Raw genomic sequence first — 20,362 nt, 5'->3', positions numbered from 1 at the left:
TGCATTTTATATCTCTTTCAGCAGCCAGATTTACAGTTAAAGCACTTAATATTTCCTATGATCGGTCAGACAGTCATTGGCAAAATGACTAATATCTAGAAATTGTGCTGTGACTGACCAAGCTAAAGTCCAAACATTCCCACTGCATCTCTTCATAGAAGTGAAGCCAATTTCATGTTTTCCAATTAGCAACTAATAATCAAACCACTAGTTTCTCGGATAACAGGGCAGTACAATTGACCAAGATTTTCAAAAGTGATGCCATTTTTTTAGGTGCCCATCTTGACGTGATTTTCAGGAACTGTACGCTATCTGAAAAGATATGCTCTTTTAAAGGTGCCAAGGTGGGCACCCAAAAAGTCTGTTGATTAAGCCCAAGATTTTCAGAAATCAAACTCCTTCAGGTCACTTGGCCAGAACTCATTTTGGCAGCTCCCCAGCACTACACAGAAGCAAGACCTTTTAAAGGTCTTCACAGAAGCTTGCTTTTTCTGAAAGACAAATGGAGAAAACTCAAGCATGCAATTTCTATTGATTAGGATTAAAGAACTATTATAGCACAATGTCTAACAAACAGCAGTGTACGAAAGTCACCATTATTACAATAAGACTTAGTATTCCTATTCAACTGATTCCATAAAAACCACAGATTTCAATACTTTTGAAGCCTTCCACGCAAAGTGATTCCAGAATCTCAGAAGTATGTTGCTAAAATTTCCATTGCTCTAAAACAGGATTAGTGATAGAAAATTCAAGTAAACTCTCACCAAGTCAGTAACATATACATCCTGATTGACTTTCAAAAGAAAATTGTGAACAGTTAATAGGAAATCTGCTATGTGATGAGATAGAAACTGCATTATTTCCTGATAATTTCAGAGAATGCTGCAAAACTGGCATTTTGGAAGTTCTAAAATCCCAAATGATTTCTAGAACATAACTGTAGAATATCTCAGACTGTTCAAATGAATAATAATCCTAGCTGTAGAAAAGGGACCCTTGCCTGTCATAATACTGAACTAAAATCTGTAAGCTCTAACCCTTCAAATATATGATTTAAAGAATACAAACCTGCAGCAAATCCATCAAATATTCGATTTTTCCTTAACACAGGGTGACTGTTGGTGCTGATGAGAACACCAGCTTGAGCATTCCTAAAAATATCATTCTCTTCAAGGAGACCTACAACAGAACCAACAACAAACACCAGATTTAAGGCTAAGCATCTTTGTGTTTCTCTTTATAAGCAATTTGTTTGATATTTTACTCATAGTACCAATGATTTCAATGCCAGTGATGGGTATTCCCAGGACGTAAGGATTAACAGGATGTTGGTGATAATACGTCATCATCTTTTGAAAGTTATTCTCAATTTATATGTTTCTAAGGTTATTTAATATAACTAGGATTTTCAGTACAGATGGGGAAAACATGGGGACTTATGACCCATTACAGTAAGCTCATAAGTAATACACCTAGACTAGTGGTTCTCAGCCAGGTGTACACGTACCCATGGGGGTACACAGAGGTCTTCCGGGAGTACATCAACACATCTAGATTTTTGTGTAGCTTTACAACAAGCTACATAAAAAGCAGTAGCCAAGTCAGTACAAACTAAAATTTCATAAAATGACTTCTTTATACGGCTCTATATACTAATACACTGAAGTGTAAGTACAATATTTATATTCCAATTGATTTATTTTATAATTATATGGTAAAAATGAGAAAGCAAGCAATTTTTCAGTAATAGTGTGCTATGACACTTGTATTTTTTATGTCTATTTTGTAAGCAAGTAATTTTTTAAATTAGGTGAAACTTGGGGGTACGCAAGACAAAGACTCCTGAAAGGGGTACAGTAGTCTGGAAAGGTTGAGAGCCACTGACCTAGAGGCTACTCTGTATTTAAGAAAACCAAATCTGTCAGACTTTGTGCTCTGCTCTTTCTTCTACAGCAGCATTTGGTAGTCTCAAAGAAGAGCATAATTTTTTGACTGGTACTTTTCTGCTGCAGTGCAGCTCAACTCAAAACTTCATAACCTAAAACTAAAGTTAATAATCCACAATGAAGGACTAACTACCTAATTTCTTAATAAGATATTTTCCTTTTAATAGGTAGTAGGGGAAGTTTGGCTCTTTCCAGATCTTTGGTATTGACAAAAACTATACATTTATAAACAAAGCCAACCCCCTCACAAATCCAAGATCTGAAATCTTCAATTTGATGGTTACATCAGACCTTTTGTCCTTGAATTAAATGGCAAAAAAGTGACAAATGTAGATCGCAGGTAATAAGGAAGAAGTCTAGCCTTATAGAAGTAGTCTGGAATAGGCTTCCTGGATGAGGTGAATTTCTTCTTTGCCTATTACAGTTTAGTATTACAGATTTAACTGATGACACTAAAAAGCATTAGTATGTTTTAAATAAATATTTTACTACTTCATAAAGAAAAATAATCAAATTTCTAAAGAGCAATTTAAAAGAACAATATCTTAATCTGAAATTAGATTATAAATCCAATATGTTTAACATATTCTAACGAGGAAAGAATGCTACCTCTGCCCCCATTAAATATACAGATGCCCCCATCTCTTCCATCATGGATTTTATTTCTTCTTAGCGTAGGATTACTGTCTGTCTTAATCCATACTCCAGCCATTGCATTATCAAAAATTTCATTGTCTTCTATAAATCCAAGCCCTATAAAAAAAAATATTCAACATAACTGTCTTTCTAATAACCATGTTGCAAAGCATCTTAAAGTCTGAAAAAATGAAAGAATGGACCTACCAGAATTATAAACAAGAATACCACCATTCTGACCTCCCCAGATTTTGTTGCGCCTAATTTTGGGGTTGCTTCCAGTTCTATAGATAATCACAAGCAAATAAGTCATTAAAAAAGGTTTCCTAAAACGGAACATTTAAAATACATCTGAAGATGGGGAAAAAAATAGTACATTAATCACATCAGCATTCTGTAGGTTTACACATCAGACCCCATGCAAAAATATAGAAGACATTGCTTGCAAGACTTTAGAAATTCTTGATTGTTTCCAAGTAAGCTAATAGACTTAAGACTTCACACCATTATCAACAGAGAGAGAAACTGGGAATAAAAGTCAGCATCCAGGTTCTCCTGACAAGAATTCCTCCCCTTGAGTTGAAATTGAGGACACTAGATTTAATAGGACGCTCCTCTCCCCTCCCCCCGGGGTAAATTTTAGGAACCGAAAGATAAGGAGGAGTAAAGAGAGAAATGAGGATAATACAATAAAATCCCTTTTTAGATGTAAAATGAAAACACATATTACCTTATTTGAACCCCTGAGTACATGTGATTATAGATGTCATTGTCCTCCAACACTCCATGTCCATTGTCATAAAAATAAACACCAACCTGACATTAAAAATAAAATAATTAAATTAGAAGTAAGGAAGAAGTGTGAAAACAGTATTTCTATCATGCAAAAAAACCCCCACCTGTTTCCCACTATGTATTCTATTTCTTCTCAGTACTGGAGTACTTCCGGTTGTCACCCAGACTCCAGCCAAAGTATTACTGTAAACTTCATTTTCTTCAATCACACCTTGTCCTTTTTCATGCTAAATACAAGCAAGATAAGTCAAAGATTAAATAAAGTAGCCTCTTGCAAATATTGGCTTTATAGCCTTTTTCTTTTTGTGGGGAAAAAATCTCTTTGTCCAGGTGTGATGTCCTTTCCTATGTTAGACGTCTCCCAGAGTTCTCAAGTTACTACCATTTTAAATATCATTTTGTACTATTCATGAGACTTCATATTTCTGAACATTTTAAGTGTAAAAACAGGTTAAGAATTTCTCTTTTTACATCTGATTTACTACTTGAGATTTCAAGGGTTTGTACTGAAGTTTAGAAATCTCTGCTGGGTTTTGCTAGTGGAGCTCTGCACTCAACTGTGTGCTAGGAAACCAGATTCTAATCTTACATCCAGCATTGTCTATTAAAAATAAAATAAGTTATGTTTCTTACTTAAGGCATATAACAATCTTTACTGGTGCATTTGTGTTTAAACTTAAAGCTACATTAGACTTGCAGGGTCAGATACTAAGGCAAATATTTATACAATTCTAGTCTGAGAGCTTCAGTTCATTTTATATAACCCTTGGTTTCACGTGCGAGAGACTTATGACTCTAGTCTTGACTTCTAACTTCTCTGTGTACTTTTAGTGACACATACCAGCTTGTGGGTGGGAAGATATGAATTTAGTCAGTCTAGCGGTAAATGTGAAATGCTCCAGGTTTCTAGATTTAAGTGTACATGATGTAAAATTATTACCAAAAATGGATGTAAGATAAAACCTTATTATTTTTTTTTTAAATCTGATGATATTTTGCTAGCTAGCCCTTTTAAAATTACACTGTAGGGCAATGTCTTGAATTTAAAAGAAATATTCTAGTTATATTTGCCAAAATTAAAACAAGATTAATTGTAATTAGGTCAATCTATCTGTAGAACATAAGAAACTACTTCATTCAAAGTATAACAAAACAGAAAACGAAACTTTAAATGTTTACTTTAAAGTTTAAGTCTGTATACAAGGCATTACATTTCCATAACACGCACAGAAAACACTACCTAACAGAATTTAAACGCCTAGACTCGCTATATGTAGTTAGTACTCACCACATAAATTCCACCGTGTTGGCCATCATGAATCTTGTTGTGTCGAACAATGGGACAACTATTTGTTCGAATCTGAATTCCTGCTAATGCATTACCTGTTGAAAGGGGTGATATTTTAAGAAAATTTGGCACACAAAATATAAAAAGTCCAAGATGCAATAAGGTATATGTATACATTTACCATAAATGTCATTTCCTTCAATAAGGCCTCTCCCATCACCAAAGATGTAAACTCCACCTTGATTCCCATTAAAAATTGCATTGCCCCTAAGGAACAAAACCACATGTTACAAAACTATGAAAGTAAGTTACACTGTACCATATAATCTAAACATATATAAAATGTACAAATGTATGTAAAATTTACCATGTTTTGAAATCTACAATAGTGTCAGGATTGCAGAATTTTAAGAAACTATATACTTCTAAAAATGTACTGTATGCATGCAAATTAAAGATATAATTCCATTGCACCCTGACACATCCATTTCATTTTGATATATGTAGGAATGTTAATGTTATTCCCTAAAACATTCCTACAAACGAGCACCAACTAAACACCCACCACCAAAGAAACAAACCAACCTTATTGTTGGGTCACTGTTTGAGGTAATCCAAACACCTGCAAAATTGTTTGCATAGATTTTATTCTCTATGAATTGTCCTCTTCCTTTTTCATGAACATAGATTCCTCCAGTCTGACCGTGATGGATTTCACACCGAACTACAGTAGGGTTGGCATAAGCTTTGACCTCAAAGCCTGCTATCCTGTTTCTATGTATGTTGCAGCTTTCAAAATAACCCTACACAAAACAACACAACGTTTTCTATAAGAAAATCTTTTTAAAATATGAGAAAAGACTGTAGTTATAAAATGGGAATCTAAAAAGGAAAAAAAAAAGATAGCCATGTCTACAAAAAGTACCATTATTGCTATAGATTTAGGTAATTACATAGCCATCATCACTGTAGCATAAGCATCTTCCAAGTAACAATGAAACAAATACAGAAAACCTTATTAATTAAGTGACAAAAGATTGCTTTGCGTTGCTATCTATTAACATTAACAGGAATTTGTGTGTCTATTTTCAGTAGTCTAGTGCTGCATATTTGGAATTGTCTTACACTAATATTGTTGAGAGTCAAGTTTAAAAAACACGTTACCAAAATTGCTATTTTAAGAAATTGCTCTATTGAGTCTGTATTTTTAGTTTATCAAATTGAACAACATAAAAAATAACTTAAGTATTTACTTGTGTTTCCCAAATACATTGCAATCAAAACCAAAATAAGAACTAGTTTAGGTGTTGATTCTGAAAAGTGATTAATTTTACTGGACTCCACTGTGACTGCTCATCAAAGTTACTGCTTAAAAAGTCTTTTCAAAATTGTACCTGAAAGTCCTAATCCAGCAAAGCATCAAAGGGAGTTAATCAAAGAGAACTGGGTGCTTAACAAATAAATAAATAAATAAATAAAATTCACAATCTAAAAGAGCAATTATTCCACATGGAAAACTGGGGGAGGGAGAGAGGAGAAGAGGTACGGTGTCAAGCAGCATTCCGTTTCCAAAATAAAAGTCTGTTTATATGTCTTCTTTTCAGGCCTTTTTTTGGTCCTTACTTATTACTAGTGATCTGTGAAGAAACAGGATCTGCTCCTACTGCTTATTCCCTAAAGTCGTATTTTTGTTTGTGGTATCAATAATTTCCAGAGCAAGTTATTACTTCATGTGAGAAAAATGCAACAAACATCTTTTTAAGAAAAGGATTTTTTTTCATGCCATGCAAACATCCCTAGTAATAATAATAAAAAAATTAACACATCATAAGTGTTTTTCAAATGATTCTCCATGAGATGCCTTCAGATCTTGAAATGAAATTTGAGTACGAATGAGAAACAATTTAAGAACAGGCTACTCAAGTTAGTAGAGAAAAATCCTCAGAATCTAGCTTCATGCATAGCTGTAATTATAAAAACAATCCAACCAACCCACTAAAATTGCATAAGCAAAGGGAAAGAATATTTGTATTATTTGCCCTACTGTCATCCTCCAATTACTAGTATTTTCTTACTGCATTTTAATGGAGAAAAGAGTATCTGAATTACTCATTTACTTCATTTCCTTTTTAGATTGGCTTTCAGAATCCCCCCAGTTCGTAAACTGCCTTGATCAGTGTTTTCAATATAAACTGAAAAAACCCCACACTTCTTTAATCTTCTTTCACAATTTTGGGTAATCAAGGTAATGTGTGAAGACCTAAATGACACCCTTCCCAAGAAAATGGACAACATTTCCAAGAGTGACTAATGGCTTGGGATGTCCAACTTCAGACACCCTAAAAAGGACTGGCTTTCAACAGCAAGTACTGACTGAAACACAGTCCCTTTACAGGGTGTGCTGTTTTGGGGCTTAACGAGGCCCATAAGGCAGGGGTTCTCAACCTTTTTCTTTCTGAGGCCCCCCTCAACATGCTACAAAAACTCCAGGGCCCAGCAGAGGGCGGGGGGACTCTGGGCTCCGGGCTGGGGAGGGAGCCCTCAGGCATAGGCGCAGTTTGACTTCTATTTTTGGAGGGCATGGACACAGCAGGGTCCAGGAAGGCAGCACCACCTCCAACCCCTGACTCACCTCAGCCTGTCTGGATTGTGCGTGGTGGGGGTTCAGCTCAAAAAGTTTGAAAACTGCTCAGGGTACAGGGAGGGGGTATCTAGGGGCTGTGTGCGGGCAGCTCAGGGTGCAAGGAGAAGGTAGCTAGGGGCTGTGAGGGTGTAACTCAGGGTGCAGGAAGGAGGTAACTAGGGGCTTTGTGCAGGCAGTAGGGTAGCTCAGGATGCAGGGAGGGGATAGCTAGGGGCTGTGTGCCAGGAGGGCTCTCCTGTCATCACTGCTCCCCAAGGGCATTGCCAGCCACAGAGCGGGGTCCCCCTGCCTGGGCAGCTCTTACCCCTGCGTGAGCTGAGGAGCAGCCACAATCCCAGGCACCAGCTGAAGATGGGGGAATGCCGTAGCTGCCTGCTCCATGACACAAGCCAGAGCAGCAGCTGCCCACACTGACTTCAGCTTCCCACCTCCGACCTGGCCAGGGGATGTGGCCTCGGAGAGGGGAGGGGGGTGGATCTGCCCCTGGGCCTGCCCCACTCTGGCACTGCAACTAATTCTTGGGGTTTCAGCCCTGTGACGAGAGGCACTGGGGCTTGGGCTCAGTGTTTCAGCTGCAGGGTCCTGCGGACCCCTGGTTGAGAACTGCTGCAGTAAGGGGTTCAATCAATATATGTCTGGCAACCCTGGGTGTCTTACGGTTTTGCAGCTTTCGTTCAGAGTACTGACCCCAAAAGCCTGCCAGCAGCCCACAAGCCTCAACCTGGCTTTGCCCAACTTGGATACTCCTTGCCATCTGACCTTAGTACTCTTCCAGACCTAAATTCATACCAAAATCGTCCTCCTGCAAGGTCCAGTCCCTATCACCCTCACAGAAAAAGTATTAGGTTCACATATGTTCTCAACACTGCTTTCAATGTTCCTTGAACTTCTCCACCAAGCCATTTGTCTCTGGCTGAGCTGAGGCAGCCTTTAGTTGTTTCACGCCACATAATTTCCGTAATTTACTGAATAGGTGGGACATGAAATCTGACTGATTATCTGATAAAATCTCTTCACTATGCTGCAAATAGTGAAAAGGGCTTTTGCCACAGTATCAGCCTCTACGTTAGTTAGTGTAACTGCTTTAGGGTATCTAGTGGCAAAATCCACTACTACCAAGGTATGCTTTTTTCCCTGTTTGAGTAAGACACAGCATAGAGCCCACAATGTCCATTTCTACCCTATACAACGCCTCTGTATCACAGGCAAGGGGAACAGGGGACTTTTTGTGGTCCTACAGGTCTCCCCTTCTGACATAAATCAAAAGGTCTGCAATAGTTGCCCACATCATTCTGTATCCCTGGCCAGTAAAATTTTTTCTTTAACCTCTCATTGGTTCTATATGCCTACAAGAGACGAGCAAAAGGACAATTATGTGCTAGCAACATTAACACCCCACAGTGCTGGGCAGGGACAACTACAGTAACTCCTCACTTACCATTGTAGTTATGTTCCTGAAAAATGTGACTTTAAGCGAAACGATGTTAAGCGAATCCAATTTCTCCATAAGAATTAATGTAATTAATTAGGGTTTAGGTTCCAGGGAAATTTTTTTGCCAGACAAAAGACTATACATACACACACAGATACACACACATAGTATAAGTTTTAAACAAACAATTTAATACTGTACACAGTGATGATAATTGTGAAGCTTGGTTGAGGTGGTGGAGTCAGAGGGTAGGATATTTCCCAGGGAATGCCTTACTGCTAAATGAACTAGCAATTGGCTGAGCCCTCAAGGGTTAACTCGTTGTTAATGTAGCCTCACACTCTACAAGGCAGCACGAATGGAGGGAGGGGAGACAGCATGGCAGATAGAGACAGAGACACACACCCTGTGTGTAAGTGAGAGAGATGCCCATTTCCCATTTTAAGTAGGCTGACAAGTACACTACCTTGTTAAGTGAGACCGCAGCTGCCAGGAAGCTCCCTCCATCCCGACCCCTGTCGTGTGTGTCCCCTGCTCTATGGAGATAGAGTAAGTGGGGTGCAGGAGCCGGGGGGGGGGACGGGGACGACGACACCCTGACATTAGCCCCCTTCTCCTTCCTCCCTCCCCCTCCCAGCAAGCAGGAGGCTCTGTAGAGCAGCTCCAAGGCAGAGGACAGAAGCAGCACACGGCAGTGGGGGGAGGAAGAGCTGAACTGCTGGCAACTGATAGCCTGCTGGGCGGCTGCTGCACAGGGAACTTAGGGGAGCGGGGAGCTGATGGGGGGCTGATGGTCAACCCTGGTTCCAAGCCCCCACCAGCTAGCTGCAACGGGATGCTCTTCCTGCAAGCAGTGGACAAAGCAGGTGCCAAATGACGTTATAAGGGAGCACTGCAAAATTTTAAACGAGTATGTTCCCTAATTGATCAGCAACGTAACAACAAAACAATGTTAACCAGGAGTTACTGTAGTTGCTTGTGTCAAGGTACCTTCCCCACTCTGAACTTTAGGGTACAGATGTGGGGACCTGCATGAAAGACCCCTAAGCTTATTCTTATCAGCTCAGGTTAAAAACTTCCCCAAGGTACAAACTTTCCCTTGTTCTTGAACCCACCACCAAGCGTGCTAAACAAAGAACAGGGAAAGAGCCCACTTGGAGACGTCTTCCCCCAAAATATGCCCCCAAGCCCTACACCCCCTTTCTTGGGGAAGGCTTGATAAGAATCCTCACCAATTTGTACAGGTGAACACAGACCCAAACCCTTGGATCTTAAGAACAATGAAAAATCAATCAGGTTCTTAGAAGAAAAATTTTAATTAAAGAAAAGGTAAAAGAACCACCTCTGTCAAATCAGGATGTTAAATACCTTACAGGGTAATCAGATTGAAAACATAGAGAATCCCTCTAGGCAAAACCTTCAGTTACAAAAAGACATGTTCTAGCTAGATTACTTACTAACTTAACAGGAGTTGTAAGGCTGCATTCCTGACCTGTTCCTGGCAAAAGCATCACACAGAGAGACAAACCCTTTGTTCCCCGCCTCCAGATTTCAAAGTATCTTGTCCCCTCATTGGTCATTTTGGGTCAGGTGCCAGCGAGGTTATCTTAGCTTCTTAACTCTTTACAGGTGAAAGGGTTTTGCCTCCGGCCAGGAGGGATTTTACAGTACTGTATACAGAAAGGTGGTTACCCTTCCCTTTATTATTACGACATGCCCCCCAAACAGATAGGGTGAAACACTGGCTGTGATTTCTTCCTGGAGCTCTAGGAGAAAACAGAGTTAATAAGACACATGCACCTCTAAATATACTACTAACTGTATAAAGACTAATAATATTTTCCACATCTCAAGGACAATTTTAACCAGTTGATTCTGGGAAACTTTCACGGGAGAGTGCATCAGCCACTTTGTTAGAAGCTCCTGAGATGTGTTGTACGTCGAAATCAAAATCTTGGAGAGCTAAACTCCACTGAATAAATTTTTTGTTATTTCCCTTGGCGGTATGAAGCCACTGTAGCGCAGCATGGTTGGTTTGCAGGTGGAAACGCCGTCCCCAAACTTATGGACGTAGCTTTTCCAGAGTGTAGACAATAGCGTAACATTCCTTTTCACTGACTGACCAGTGGCTTTCCCTCTCAGACAGCTTCTTGCTGAGAAACACGACAGGATGGAACTCTTGATTCGGTCCTTCCTGCATTAAGACTGCTCCCACACCATGCTTGGACGCATCTGTGGTTACTAGGAACTGTTTGTCAAATTCTGGGGCCTTAGCACAGGGTCAGACAGGAGTGTCACTTTAAGCTGGTTAAAGGCCTTCTGACACTCTTCAGTCCTCTGAACTGCATTTGGCTGTTTCTTTTTGGTTAGGTCTGTCAGGGGGGCGGCGATCTGGCTGTAGTGCGGTACAAATCGCCTGTAATATCCGGCCAAGCCTGAGAAGGATTGGACCTGTTTCTTTGATTTTGGGACAGGCCACTTTTGGATAGCATCCACTTTGGCCTGTAGTTCCTTGACCCACCTGGTGTCCAAGGTAAGTCACTCTGTTAAGGCCTATTTGACACTTCTTAGCCTTAACAGTTAGTCTTGCCTCCCTTACGCGCTCAAAGACTTTTTGTAGACGTTCCAGGTGTTCTGCCTAGGAATCCGAAAATATTGCCACATCGTCAAGGTAGGCCACCATCTACAGCTCCCAGGCGCTCTTCGACCGTGAATGACCCTTCCCACGACGCTTCCATTTTATGGGTATGTAGAACCTTTAAGACCATGACCTGGTCCCCTACTTTGAAGGAAAGCTCTCTGGCATGTTTATCATACCAGGCTTTTTGCTCTTTTTGAGCAACCTTTAGGTTTCCTTTAGCAAGGGCTAGAGGTTTGCAGTGTGTTTTGTAGGTTGGTTACAAAGTCCAGAATGTTAGTTCCTAGAGAAGATATAAATCCCTCCCATTGCTGTTTTACCAACTGTAATGGCCCCTTAACCTCGTGGCCATATACAAGTTCAAATGGTGAAAACCCTAACCTGGGATGGGGTACAGCTCTGTAGGCAAAGAGCAACTGCTGCAACACTAGGTCCCAATCATTGGAGTGCTCATTTACGAATTCATGTATCATGGCCCCCAAAGTTCCATTAAACTTCTCCACCAGGCCATTTGTTTGATGATGGTAAGGGGTGGCAACCAAATGGTTCACCCCATGAGCTTCCCAAAGGCTTTCCATAGTTCCTGCCGGGAAATTAGTTCCTGCATCTGTAAGGTTGTCGGAGGAGCAAAGATGTCCGTTAGTGCTTGACACACACTTTTAGCCCTAGCATTGCTTAGAGTTACGGCTTCCGGACATCGGGTGGCAAAATTCATGAAAGTCAGTATGTACAGCTTTCCTCTGGGTGTCTTTTTTGGAAAAGGGCCCAGAATATCCACAGCTACTTGCTGAAATGGAACCTCAATGATGGGGAGTGGCTGGAGAGGGGCTCTGACCTGGTCTTGGGGTTTTCCCACTCTTTGACATACTTCACAAGACCGGACATAGGTAGAAACATCCTTGCCCATTCCCTCCCAGTGGAACAACTTTCCCAAATGGTCTTTGGTTCTGTTCACCCCAGCATGGCCACTAGGATGATCGTGGACTAAGCTTAATAGCTTTACCTGGAACTTAGATGGAACTACCAACTGTCTCTGAAGATGCCAGTCTTCCTGGTGTCCACCAGAAAGAGTTTCCTTGTACAAAAGTCCTCTTTCTACAACAAACCTGGATCAATTAGAAGAACTGAGAGGCGGTGGGTTGCTCCATGCCGCCATCCAAGCTCTCTGAAGGCTTTCACCTGCTTCCTGTTCGGTCTGGAACTGTTCCCTTGATGATGGAGACATCAGTTCCTCATTGGATTGTGGACCTGGGCTTGGTCCCTCTGGAAGCGGTGCAGGTGATGGGGCTGTTTCCGTTGACTGCGAACTGCTCTACGCTGGTACACTATGTTGGGATTCAGGCTCCGGCTGAGCCTCTTGTGTAGGATTATCTGCTGCTGCCAGTGCAGGTTCAGTGGGGCCCTCTGGTGTTGGGGCTGCAAGTACTGGATTCAGTGCTGGCAATGGTTCTGGTGCTGGTTGTTGGTTCCAGTTCTGAGACTGGCTCTGTCTGGGTCTCTGTGACTGGATCCACTACTGCTGTTGCAGATGTTGGCATGGGGTCTGGTTCCATCACCTCTGACCGGGTCCTGGTAGAAGTTTCCGGAATAGAGCTAGGTGTGACAGCTTGCTTAGCCTGGCTGTGGGTGACCATTCCCACCCTATTGGCTAGCTTCACATGATTGGCCAAGTCTTCCCCCAACAACATGGGGATGGGATAATCATCATCGACTGCAGAAGTCCATATTCCTGACCAGCCCTTGTACTGGACTGGCAACTTGGCTGTAGGCAAGTCAAAGGAGTTTGACTTGAAGTCTTGAATAGTCACTTGGACCTCTAGGTTGATTAAATTGGGGTCCACTAAGGAAGCATAGATAGCCGACACTTGTCCTCCGGTGTCCCTCCACAAGGTGACCTTCCCACCCACACTCACAGTTTCCCTCTGCTCTGAGGGTATCTGGGAGGTATCTGGGCCTGAGGACCTCTGGTGTGATTCCGGTGCAATGAACTATAATCTGTTGGGTTTCTTGGGCTGTTGGCCTTTACATGCCCTGGCTCGTTACATTTAAAACATTGTCCAGCTGACGGGTCATTGGGGCGAGGTGGGTTGCTGGAGAACGGTGTGGCAGAACGATAAGGTGTCCGGAGTGTACCTTGGGGTGTAGTTGGGGCCTTAGGCTGCCCCCGGTAGTAGGGTGTGGTCTGAGGGTGTCCCTTCTGGTATCTGCTCTAACTGCGACCAGGGTTGTTCCTCTCTCCTCCCTCCACCCGTTTTGTTCCGGCTTGCCCCGCCACTCTGGTGGTCTGGGACTGCTCGTATCGATCAGCATAAGAAGCAAGACTTTCTGCTGAGTCCATTTTCTTATCCCATAAACACTGTTTTATATCCTCCTTGGACATATTCAGGAATTGCTCCTGTATCATCAAATCTCGCATTCCTCCAAAGTTAGTTACAGCCTGTCTGTTGAGCCATTTATCAAACAGATCTGTCATCTGGTTTACATAAGCCACATTACTTAGTCCAGGTCCTCTCTTAAGGGCTCTAAATTTTACTCTGTAAGTTTCAGGTGTAACTTAAAATTGTTTTAAAACAAAATCCTTGAACTTATTATAGTCAGAAGCCTCATCAATGGGCATCTTATTGAATATGTCCAGAACCCTTTCAGTCAATTTTGCGACCAATGTGCTCATCTTGTGAGCTTCAGGAATTTGATGGAGTGTGCACAGTCTCGCAAAGGTGAGAAAATACTCAGCAATATCACTGGATTCATCATACTGTGGACACAGTTGCTCCCATTTGTGGATTGTTGGGGAAGGATTGTTAAGGATTGTTATTCGGTATATTCTGCTGAGCCTTTGCCTTTTTCATCTCCAGAGCATGCTTCCTCTCTTTTTCCTTCTTCTCCATTTCTTTAGCCTGTGCCTCCTCAGCATGCTTCCTCTCTTTTTCCTTTGCCTCCATTTCTCTCCTGTGGGCAGTCTCCCTTTCTTTTTCTTTGGCTGCCATTTCTTTTGCCTCCATTTCCATCTGTCTGAGTTCTACCTGTCTTTCATGTTCCTTTTGTTTTTCCTCAACCTCAAATCTGGCTAATTTCAGCTTCTGTTGAACAGTGCAGTCTGTCATCCTAAGCTCTCTGTTTTTAACTGACTTTACACCTGAGAGTTTGAAAGAAAACAAAACAAAACAAAAAACTGGCTTGTAAACTTTTGCTGTGCTGTAACCGGATACCTTTTTCTCTGATAGCTGTTCTCAGCCTACAGAAAAATCCTTTTGTTATGCCTGCTGCTCTGTCCCCCAGGCAGACACACAGAATATACAGATGCAATCACCTTTTACAAAACCTTTTAAAATTCTGCTGTGCTTCTGGTTCAAAATAATCTCTGGTTCAAAATGATCCCACCGCTCTGCCACCATGTCAAGGTTCCTTCCCCACTCTGAACTCTAGGGTACAGATGTGGGGACCCGCATGAAAGACCCCTAAGCTTATTCTTACCAGCTTAGGTTAAAAACTTCCCCAAGGTACAAACTTTGCCTTGTCCTTGAATCGTATGCTGCCACCACCAAGCGTTTTAAACAAAGAACAGGGAAAGAGACCACTTGGAGACGTCTTTCCCCAAAATATGCCCCCAAACTCTACACCCCCTTTCCTGGGGAAGGCTTGATAAGAATCCTCACTAATTTGTACAGGTGAACACAGACCCAAACCCTTGGATCTTAAGAACAATGAAAAATCAATCAGGTTCTTAGAAGAAGAATTTTAATTAAAGAAAAGGTAAAAGAATCACCTCTGTCAAATCAAGATGTTAAATACCTTACAGGGTAATCAGATTCAAAACATAGAGAATCCCTCTAGGCAAAACCTTAAGTTACAAAAAGACACAAAAACAGGAATATATATTCCATCCAGCACAGCTTATTTTACCAGCCATTAAACAAAAGGAAATCTAACGCATGTTCTAGCTAGATTACTGACTAACTTAACAGGAGTTGTAAGGCTGCATTCCTGATCTGTTCCCGGCAAAAGCATCACACAGAGAGACAAACCCTTTGTTCCCCCCCTCTAGATTTCAAAGTATCTTGTCCCCTCATTGGTCATTTTGGGTCAGGTGCCAGCAAGGTTATCTTAGCTTCTGAACTCTTTACAGGTGAAAGGGTTCTGCCTCTGGCCAGGAGGGATTTTATAGCACTGTATACAGAAAGGTGGTTACCCTTCCCTTTATTTTTATGACAACTTGTAAGGTTTCCCAGGGCTCCTATTTTTCCCCAGGAGAGCTTCCTGTACAATCTCCCTTCCTCAAAAAAATCTTTCCCCATTTTTTCCCTTCACTGGTGTCCCCTTAAGGATGTAACCACAGATGCTGTCTAGCATGGGGTTTGCTTTGTGCTAGGGTGACCAGATAGCAACTGTGAAAAAATGGAACAGAGGGTGGGGGGTAATAGGCACCTATATAAGTAAGTGTCCCAAAAAACGGGACTGTCCCTTTAAAAACGGGACATCTGGTCACCCTACTTTGTGCTCACTGCAAAACCCTGGCTGCAGACAACCAGAACAGCCTCTCCAGTTACAGGGGGCAACTTCTCCCTTTTCAGCTTTGTATGTTCGCTACTCTCCTCTGCTATGCAGGAGTGACCTGGACCTCCCACCATACCTGAAAGCACATTGCTTTCTCCTGCTGAGCTGGGGCTGTCACCCTCTCCCCCACACTGCCACTTCTTTGTCTGCACAATTCTCTTCTGAGATTACAGAACAACATTATTTTTTGCTGCACGTTACTATATTAACTACGTTAGACAGACAAAAAATCATTTCCTACAAAAATTGCTGTTGGAATACAGTCAAGCAGACCAACTTTCAAAAGTTTCCACCAGATCTTCCCACCTCACATGTGCTTTAGACAAAGGTACAGAGAATTTGTGTGGTCTCAGTTCTAGAAATTCTGAATTCTCCCCAGGGAGCATGTCTGATTGTCTAACTTTCCCTGACCGAAGAAATCTGTGCACCAGTCTCTCTTCTCCGAATGCATTCTTTGTCATTTACCTGAGTAGCTTTAACAAATTCCACGTCCACCTCCAAAGGGTCAGACCTCACAAAATAATCAGGTGACCTGCAGGTACCTCTTGGACTCCTGTGTTAAGGACAGCTGCATTAACCTGGTTGGATGGTGCACGGGCGTGGCTTTTTTCAGTTTAGGGTAATTATTCCTCAAGTATTCAGTGGAATTACACATAAAATATCTTCTTGGACCATTCTCCTCTACAGTGGCCTGCACGTGAGATCCTAATGGGGAGTTCCTGGGCTCCCAGCCACCCTCTCTCTTCCCAGAGACAAAATGCAGCACCCCCCCAAAAGCCTGGGCTTCTGTTCCTTCCCTCTGCAGCTTGCACTCACTGGACATTCTGGCCTATATATATTTTTGAGATTTACCCCAAATAGCATGTCTGATTTCTTCAGAACATATACTCAGGAACAGGTCCTGTGCAAAAAGAACAAACAATTATTCATATTTCTCTGCCCACCCCCTTCCTGAGGATGCATGTTTTTAATCAAATCAAATGCTTTATACACATTCTCTAGGACTCATCTTGTCATTCATTTTGAGGCTTCTAAATTTTGTTCTATACACCTCAGGTATAGGAATAATCTGGAACCTTTGCAATACAGCCTTTTAAAATTCATCATATATAAAATTCATGTATATGTTTGTCTTTCTCCCAGAGGGTAGAAGCAACTTCATCTGTACGAAGTGCAAGCTGGTCTCCATATTGGAAGAGAAGATTAAAGGACTAGAGAACCAAGTATCAACCCTGCGGTGCATCAGAGAAAATGAAGACTTTCTGGACAGAAGTCAGCATTTGGTACTGCAGGCACAGCATGCTGAAGAATCAGAGAGGGCAGTACAGAATGGGGAAGAAAACTCGCAGCATGTGACTGGAGAACCCATGTACTCCCAATGCAGATAGAGGTAAAAAACCATTTTCAGGTTCTCTACACAAGTACTATGATGGAAAATAGTTTGGAAGAGTCAGCTGAGTAAAGGGATCAGAAGGAGACCCCATCGATCAGAAGGCAGGGGATGTATTGTCCTAGGGGTGGGGGTTCTAGGACCATCACTCCCAAGAGGAAGAAATGGGGGATGGAGTCATCCCCTAAGGGGGATGGAGTCATCTATCTGCCATCCAGACTGGGAAACTCGAGAAGTGTGCTGCTTGCCTAGAGCTAGAATTCAGGATGTGACGGACAGTCTGCCGAGACTGATCAAGCCCTTAGATCGCTACCCCTTCCTACTTCTCCACGTGGACACCAATGATACTGCCAAGAATGAGGTTCACTGCAGACTATGTGGCTCTGGGAAGAAGGATAAAGGAGTCTGAGGCGCAAGTCGTGTTCCCATCCATCCTCCCTGTTGAAGGAAGAGGCCCAGGTAGGGACCATCAAATTGTGGAAGTAAATGCGTGGTTATGCAGGTGGTGTTGGAGAGAGGGCTTTGGATTCTTTGACCATGGGATGATGTTCCAGGAAGGATTGCCAGGAAGAGATGGGATCCACCTAACGAAGAGAGGGAACAGCATCTTCATTACCCTCTGATCCCACTGAGAGTTACCAAAAGAAACTACAGCATTTGCTCAAGAAAGTCCCTGAAAAAGCACAAGATCAAATCCGCACAGACACACCCCTGGAACCCCGACCTGGGATATTCTATCTACTACCCAAGATCCATAAACCTGGAAATCCTGGGCGCCCCATCATCTCAGGCATTGGCACCCTGACAGCAGGATTGTCTGGCTATGTAGACTCCCTCCTCAGGCCCTACGCTACCAGCACTCCCAGCTACCTTCGAGACACCACTGACTTCCTGAGGAAACTACAATCCGTCGATGATCTTCCTGATAACACCATCCTGGCCACTATGGATGTAGAAGCTCTCTACACCAACATTCCACACAAAGATGGACTGCAAGCTGTCAAGAACACTACCCCCGATAATGTCACAGCTAACCTGGTGGCTGAACTTTGTGACTTTGTCCTTACCCATAACTATTTTACATTTGGGGACAATGTATACCTTCAAATCAGCGGCACTGCTATGGGTACCCGCATGGCCCCACAGTATGCCAACATTTTTATGGCTGACTTAGAACAACGCTTCCTCAGCTCTCGTCCCCTAACGCCCCTACTCTACTTGCGCTATATTGATGACATCTTCACCATCTGGACCCAGGGAAAAGAAGCCCTTGAGGAATTCCACCATGATTTCAACAATTTCCATCCCACCATCAACCTCAGCCTGGTCCAGTCCACACAAGAGATCCACTTCCTGGACACTACAGTGCTAATAAACGATGGTCACATAAACACCACCCTATACCGGAAACTACTGACCGCTATTCCTACCTACATGGCTCCAGCTTTCACCCTAACCACACCACACGATCCATTATCTACAGCCAAGCTCTACGATACAACCGCATTTGCTCCAACCCCTCAGACAGAGACAAACACTTACAAGATCTCTATCAAGCATTCTTACAACTACAATACCCACCTGCAGAAGTGAAGAAACAGATTGACAGAGCCAGAAGAGTTCCCAGAAGTCACCTACTACAGGACAGGCCTAACAAGAAAATAACAGAACGCCACTAGCCGTCACCTTCAGCCCCCAACTAAAACCCCTCCAACGCATTATCAAGGATCTACAACCTATCCTGAAGGATGACCCAACACTCTCACAAATCTTGGGAGACAGGCCAGTCCTTGCCTACAGACAGCCCCCCAACCTGAAGCGAATACTCACCAGCAACCACATAACACACCACAGAACCACTAACCCAGCAACCTATCCTTGCAATAAAGCCCGTTGCCACTTGTGCCCACATATCTATTCAGGGGACACCATCACAGGGCCTAATAACATCAGCCACACTATCAGAGGCTCGTTCACCTGCACATCCACCAGTGTGATATATGCCATCATGTGCCAGCAATGCCCTTCTGACATGTACATTGGTCAAACTGGACAGTCTCTACATAAAAGAATAAATGGACACAAATCAGATGTCAAGAATTATAACATTCATAAACCAGTCGGAGAACACTTCAATCTCTCTGGTCACGCGATTACAGACATGAAAGTTGCGATATTACAACAGAAAAACTTCAAATCCAGACTCCAGCGAGAGACTGCTGAATTGGAATTCATTTGCAAATTGGATACAATTAATTTAGGCTTGAATAGAGACTGGGAGTGGCTAAATCATTATGCAAGGTAACCTATTTCCCCTTGTTTTTTCCTAGCCCCCCCCTCAGATGTTCTTGTTAAACCCTGGATTTGTGCTGGAAATGGCCCACCTTGATTATCATACACATTGTAAGGAGAGTGATCACTTTACATAAGCTATTACCAGCAGGAGAGTGGGGTGGGGGGAGAGAAAACCTTTTGTCATGATAATCACCCATTTTTTCATAGTTTGTGTGTATAAAAACGTCTTCTGTATTTTCTACAGTATGCATCCGATGAAGTGAGCTGTAGCTCTCAAAAGCTTATGCTCAAATAAATTGGTTAGTCTCTAAGGTGCCACAAGTACTCCTTTTCTTTTAGCATCTTCACAGGTAGGCTTGCTAACCTAATGAGGAAGGCTTAAATTAGGTTTCCCAGGAGATGGAGTCCTAAGCTCTGAGGTAAGTGGGATACTGGGAGGAAACACAAGGCAGAGGGTGCAAAAGGGGAGGCCTCCTGATTCATACTGAGAAATCAGGGCAATTGGCTAGTTATCTTAGGTGCCTGTACACGAACGCAAGAAGCCTGGGAAACAAGCAGGAAGAACTGGAAGTCCTGGCACAGTCAAGGAACTATGATGTGATTGGAATAACAAAGACTTGGTGGGGTAACTCACATGGAGCACTGTCATGGATGCATATAAACTGTTCAGGAAGGACAGGCAGGGGAGAAAAGAGGGAGGAGTTGCACTGTATGTAAGAGAGCAGTATGATCGCTCAGAGC

The 20,362-nt window shown here is 42.5% G+C and overlaps 1 protein-coding gene across 4 annotated transcripts in view; it reads right to left on the bottom strand.

The window, feature by feature from the left end:
• The window catches only part of FBXO11 (F-box protein 11), a 209,404-nt gene that overhangs the window by 4,086 nt on the left and 184,956 nt on the right, over positions 1 to 20,362 (bottom strand). For 3 of the 4 annotated variants that reach the window (XM_077813921.1, XM_077813918.1, XM_077813919.1), the window contains exons 12-19: positions 5,254 to 5,471; positions 4,850 to 4,935; positions 4,669 to 4,763; positions 3,485 to 3,607; positions 3,316 to 3,401; positions 2,793 to 2,869; positions 2,559 to 2,702; positions 1,072 to 1,182 (exon numbers count right to left, since the gene is read on the bottom strand). In XM_077813921.1, coding sequence (XP_077670047.1) covers positions 1,072 to 1,182; positions 2,559 to 2,702; positions 2,793 to 2,869; positions 3,316 to 3,401; positions 3,485 to 3,607; positions 4,669 to 4,763; positions 4,850 to 4,935; positions 5,254 to 5,471 — 940 coding nt within the window. The remainder of the gene's footprint in view (positions 1 to 1,071; positions 1,183 to 2,558; positions 2,703 to 2,792; positions 2,870 to 3,315; positions 3,402 to 3,484; positions 3,608 to 4,668; positions 4,764 to 4,849; positions 4,936 to 5,253; positions 5,472 to 20,362) is intronic. The other variant, XM_077813920.1, reaches the window with a different exon arrangement.

The sequence above is a fragment of the Eretmochelys imbricata genome, chromosome 3 (genome assembly GCF_965152235.1).
Source record: "Eretmochelys imbricata isolate rEreImb1 chromosome 3, rEreImb1.hap1, whole genome shotgun sequence".
NCBI classification, from domain to species: Eukaryota; Metazoa; Chordata; order Testudines; family Cheloniidae; genus Eretmochelys; species Eretmochelys imbricata.
Note: the sequence above shows the minus strand (reverse complement) of the source record. Positions and strands in the feature narration are given on the sequence as shown.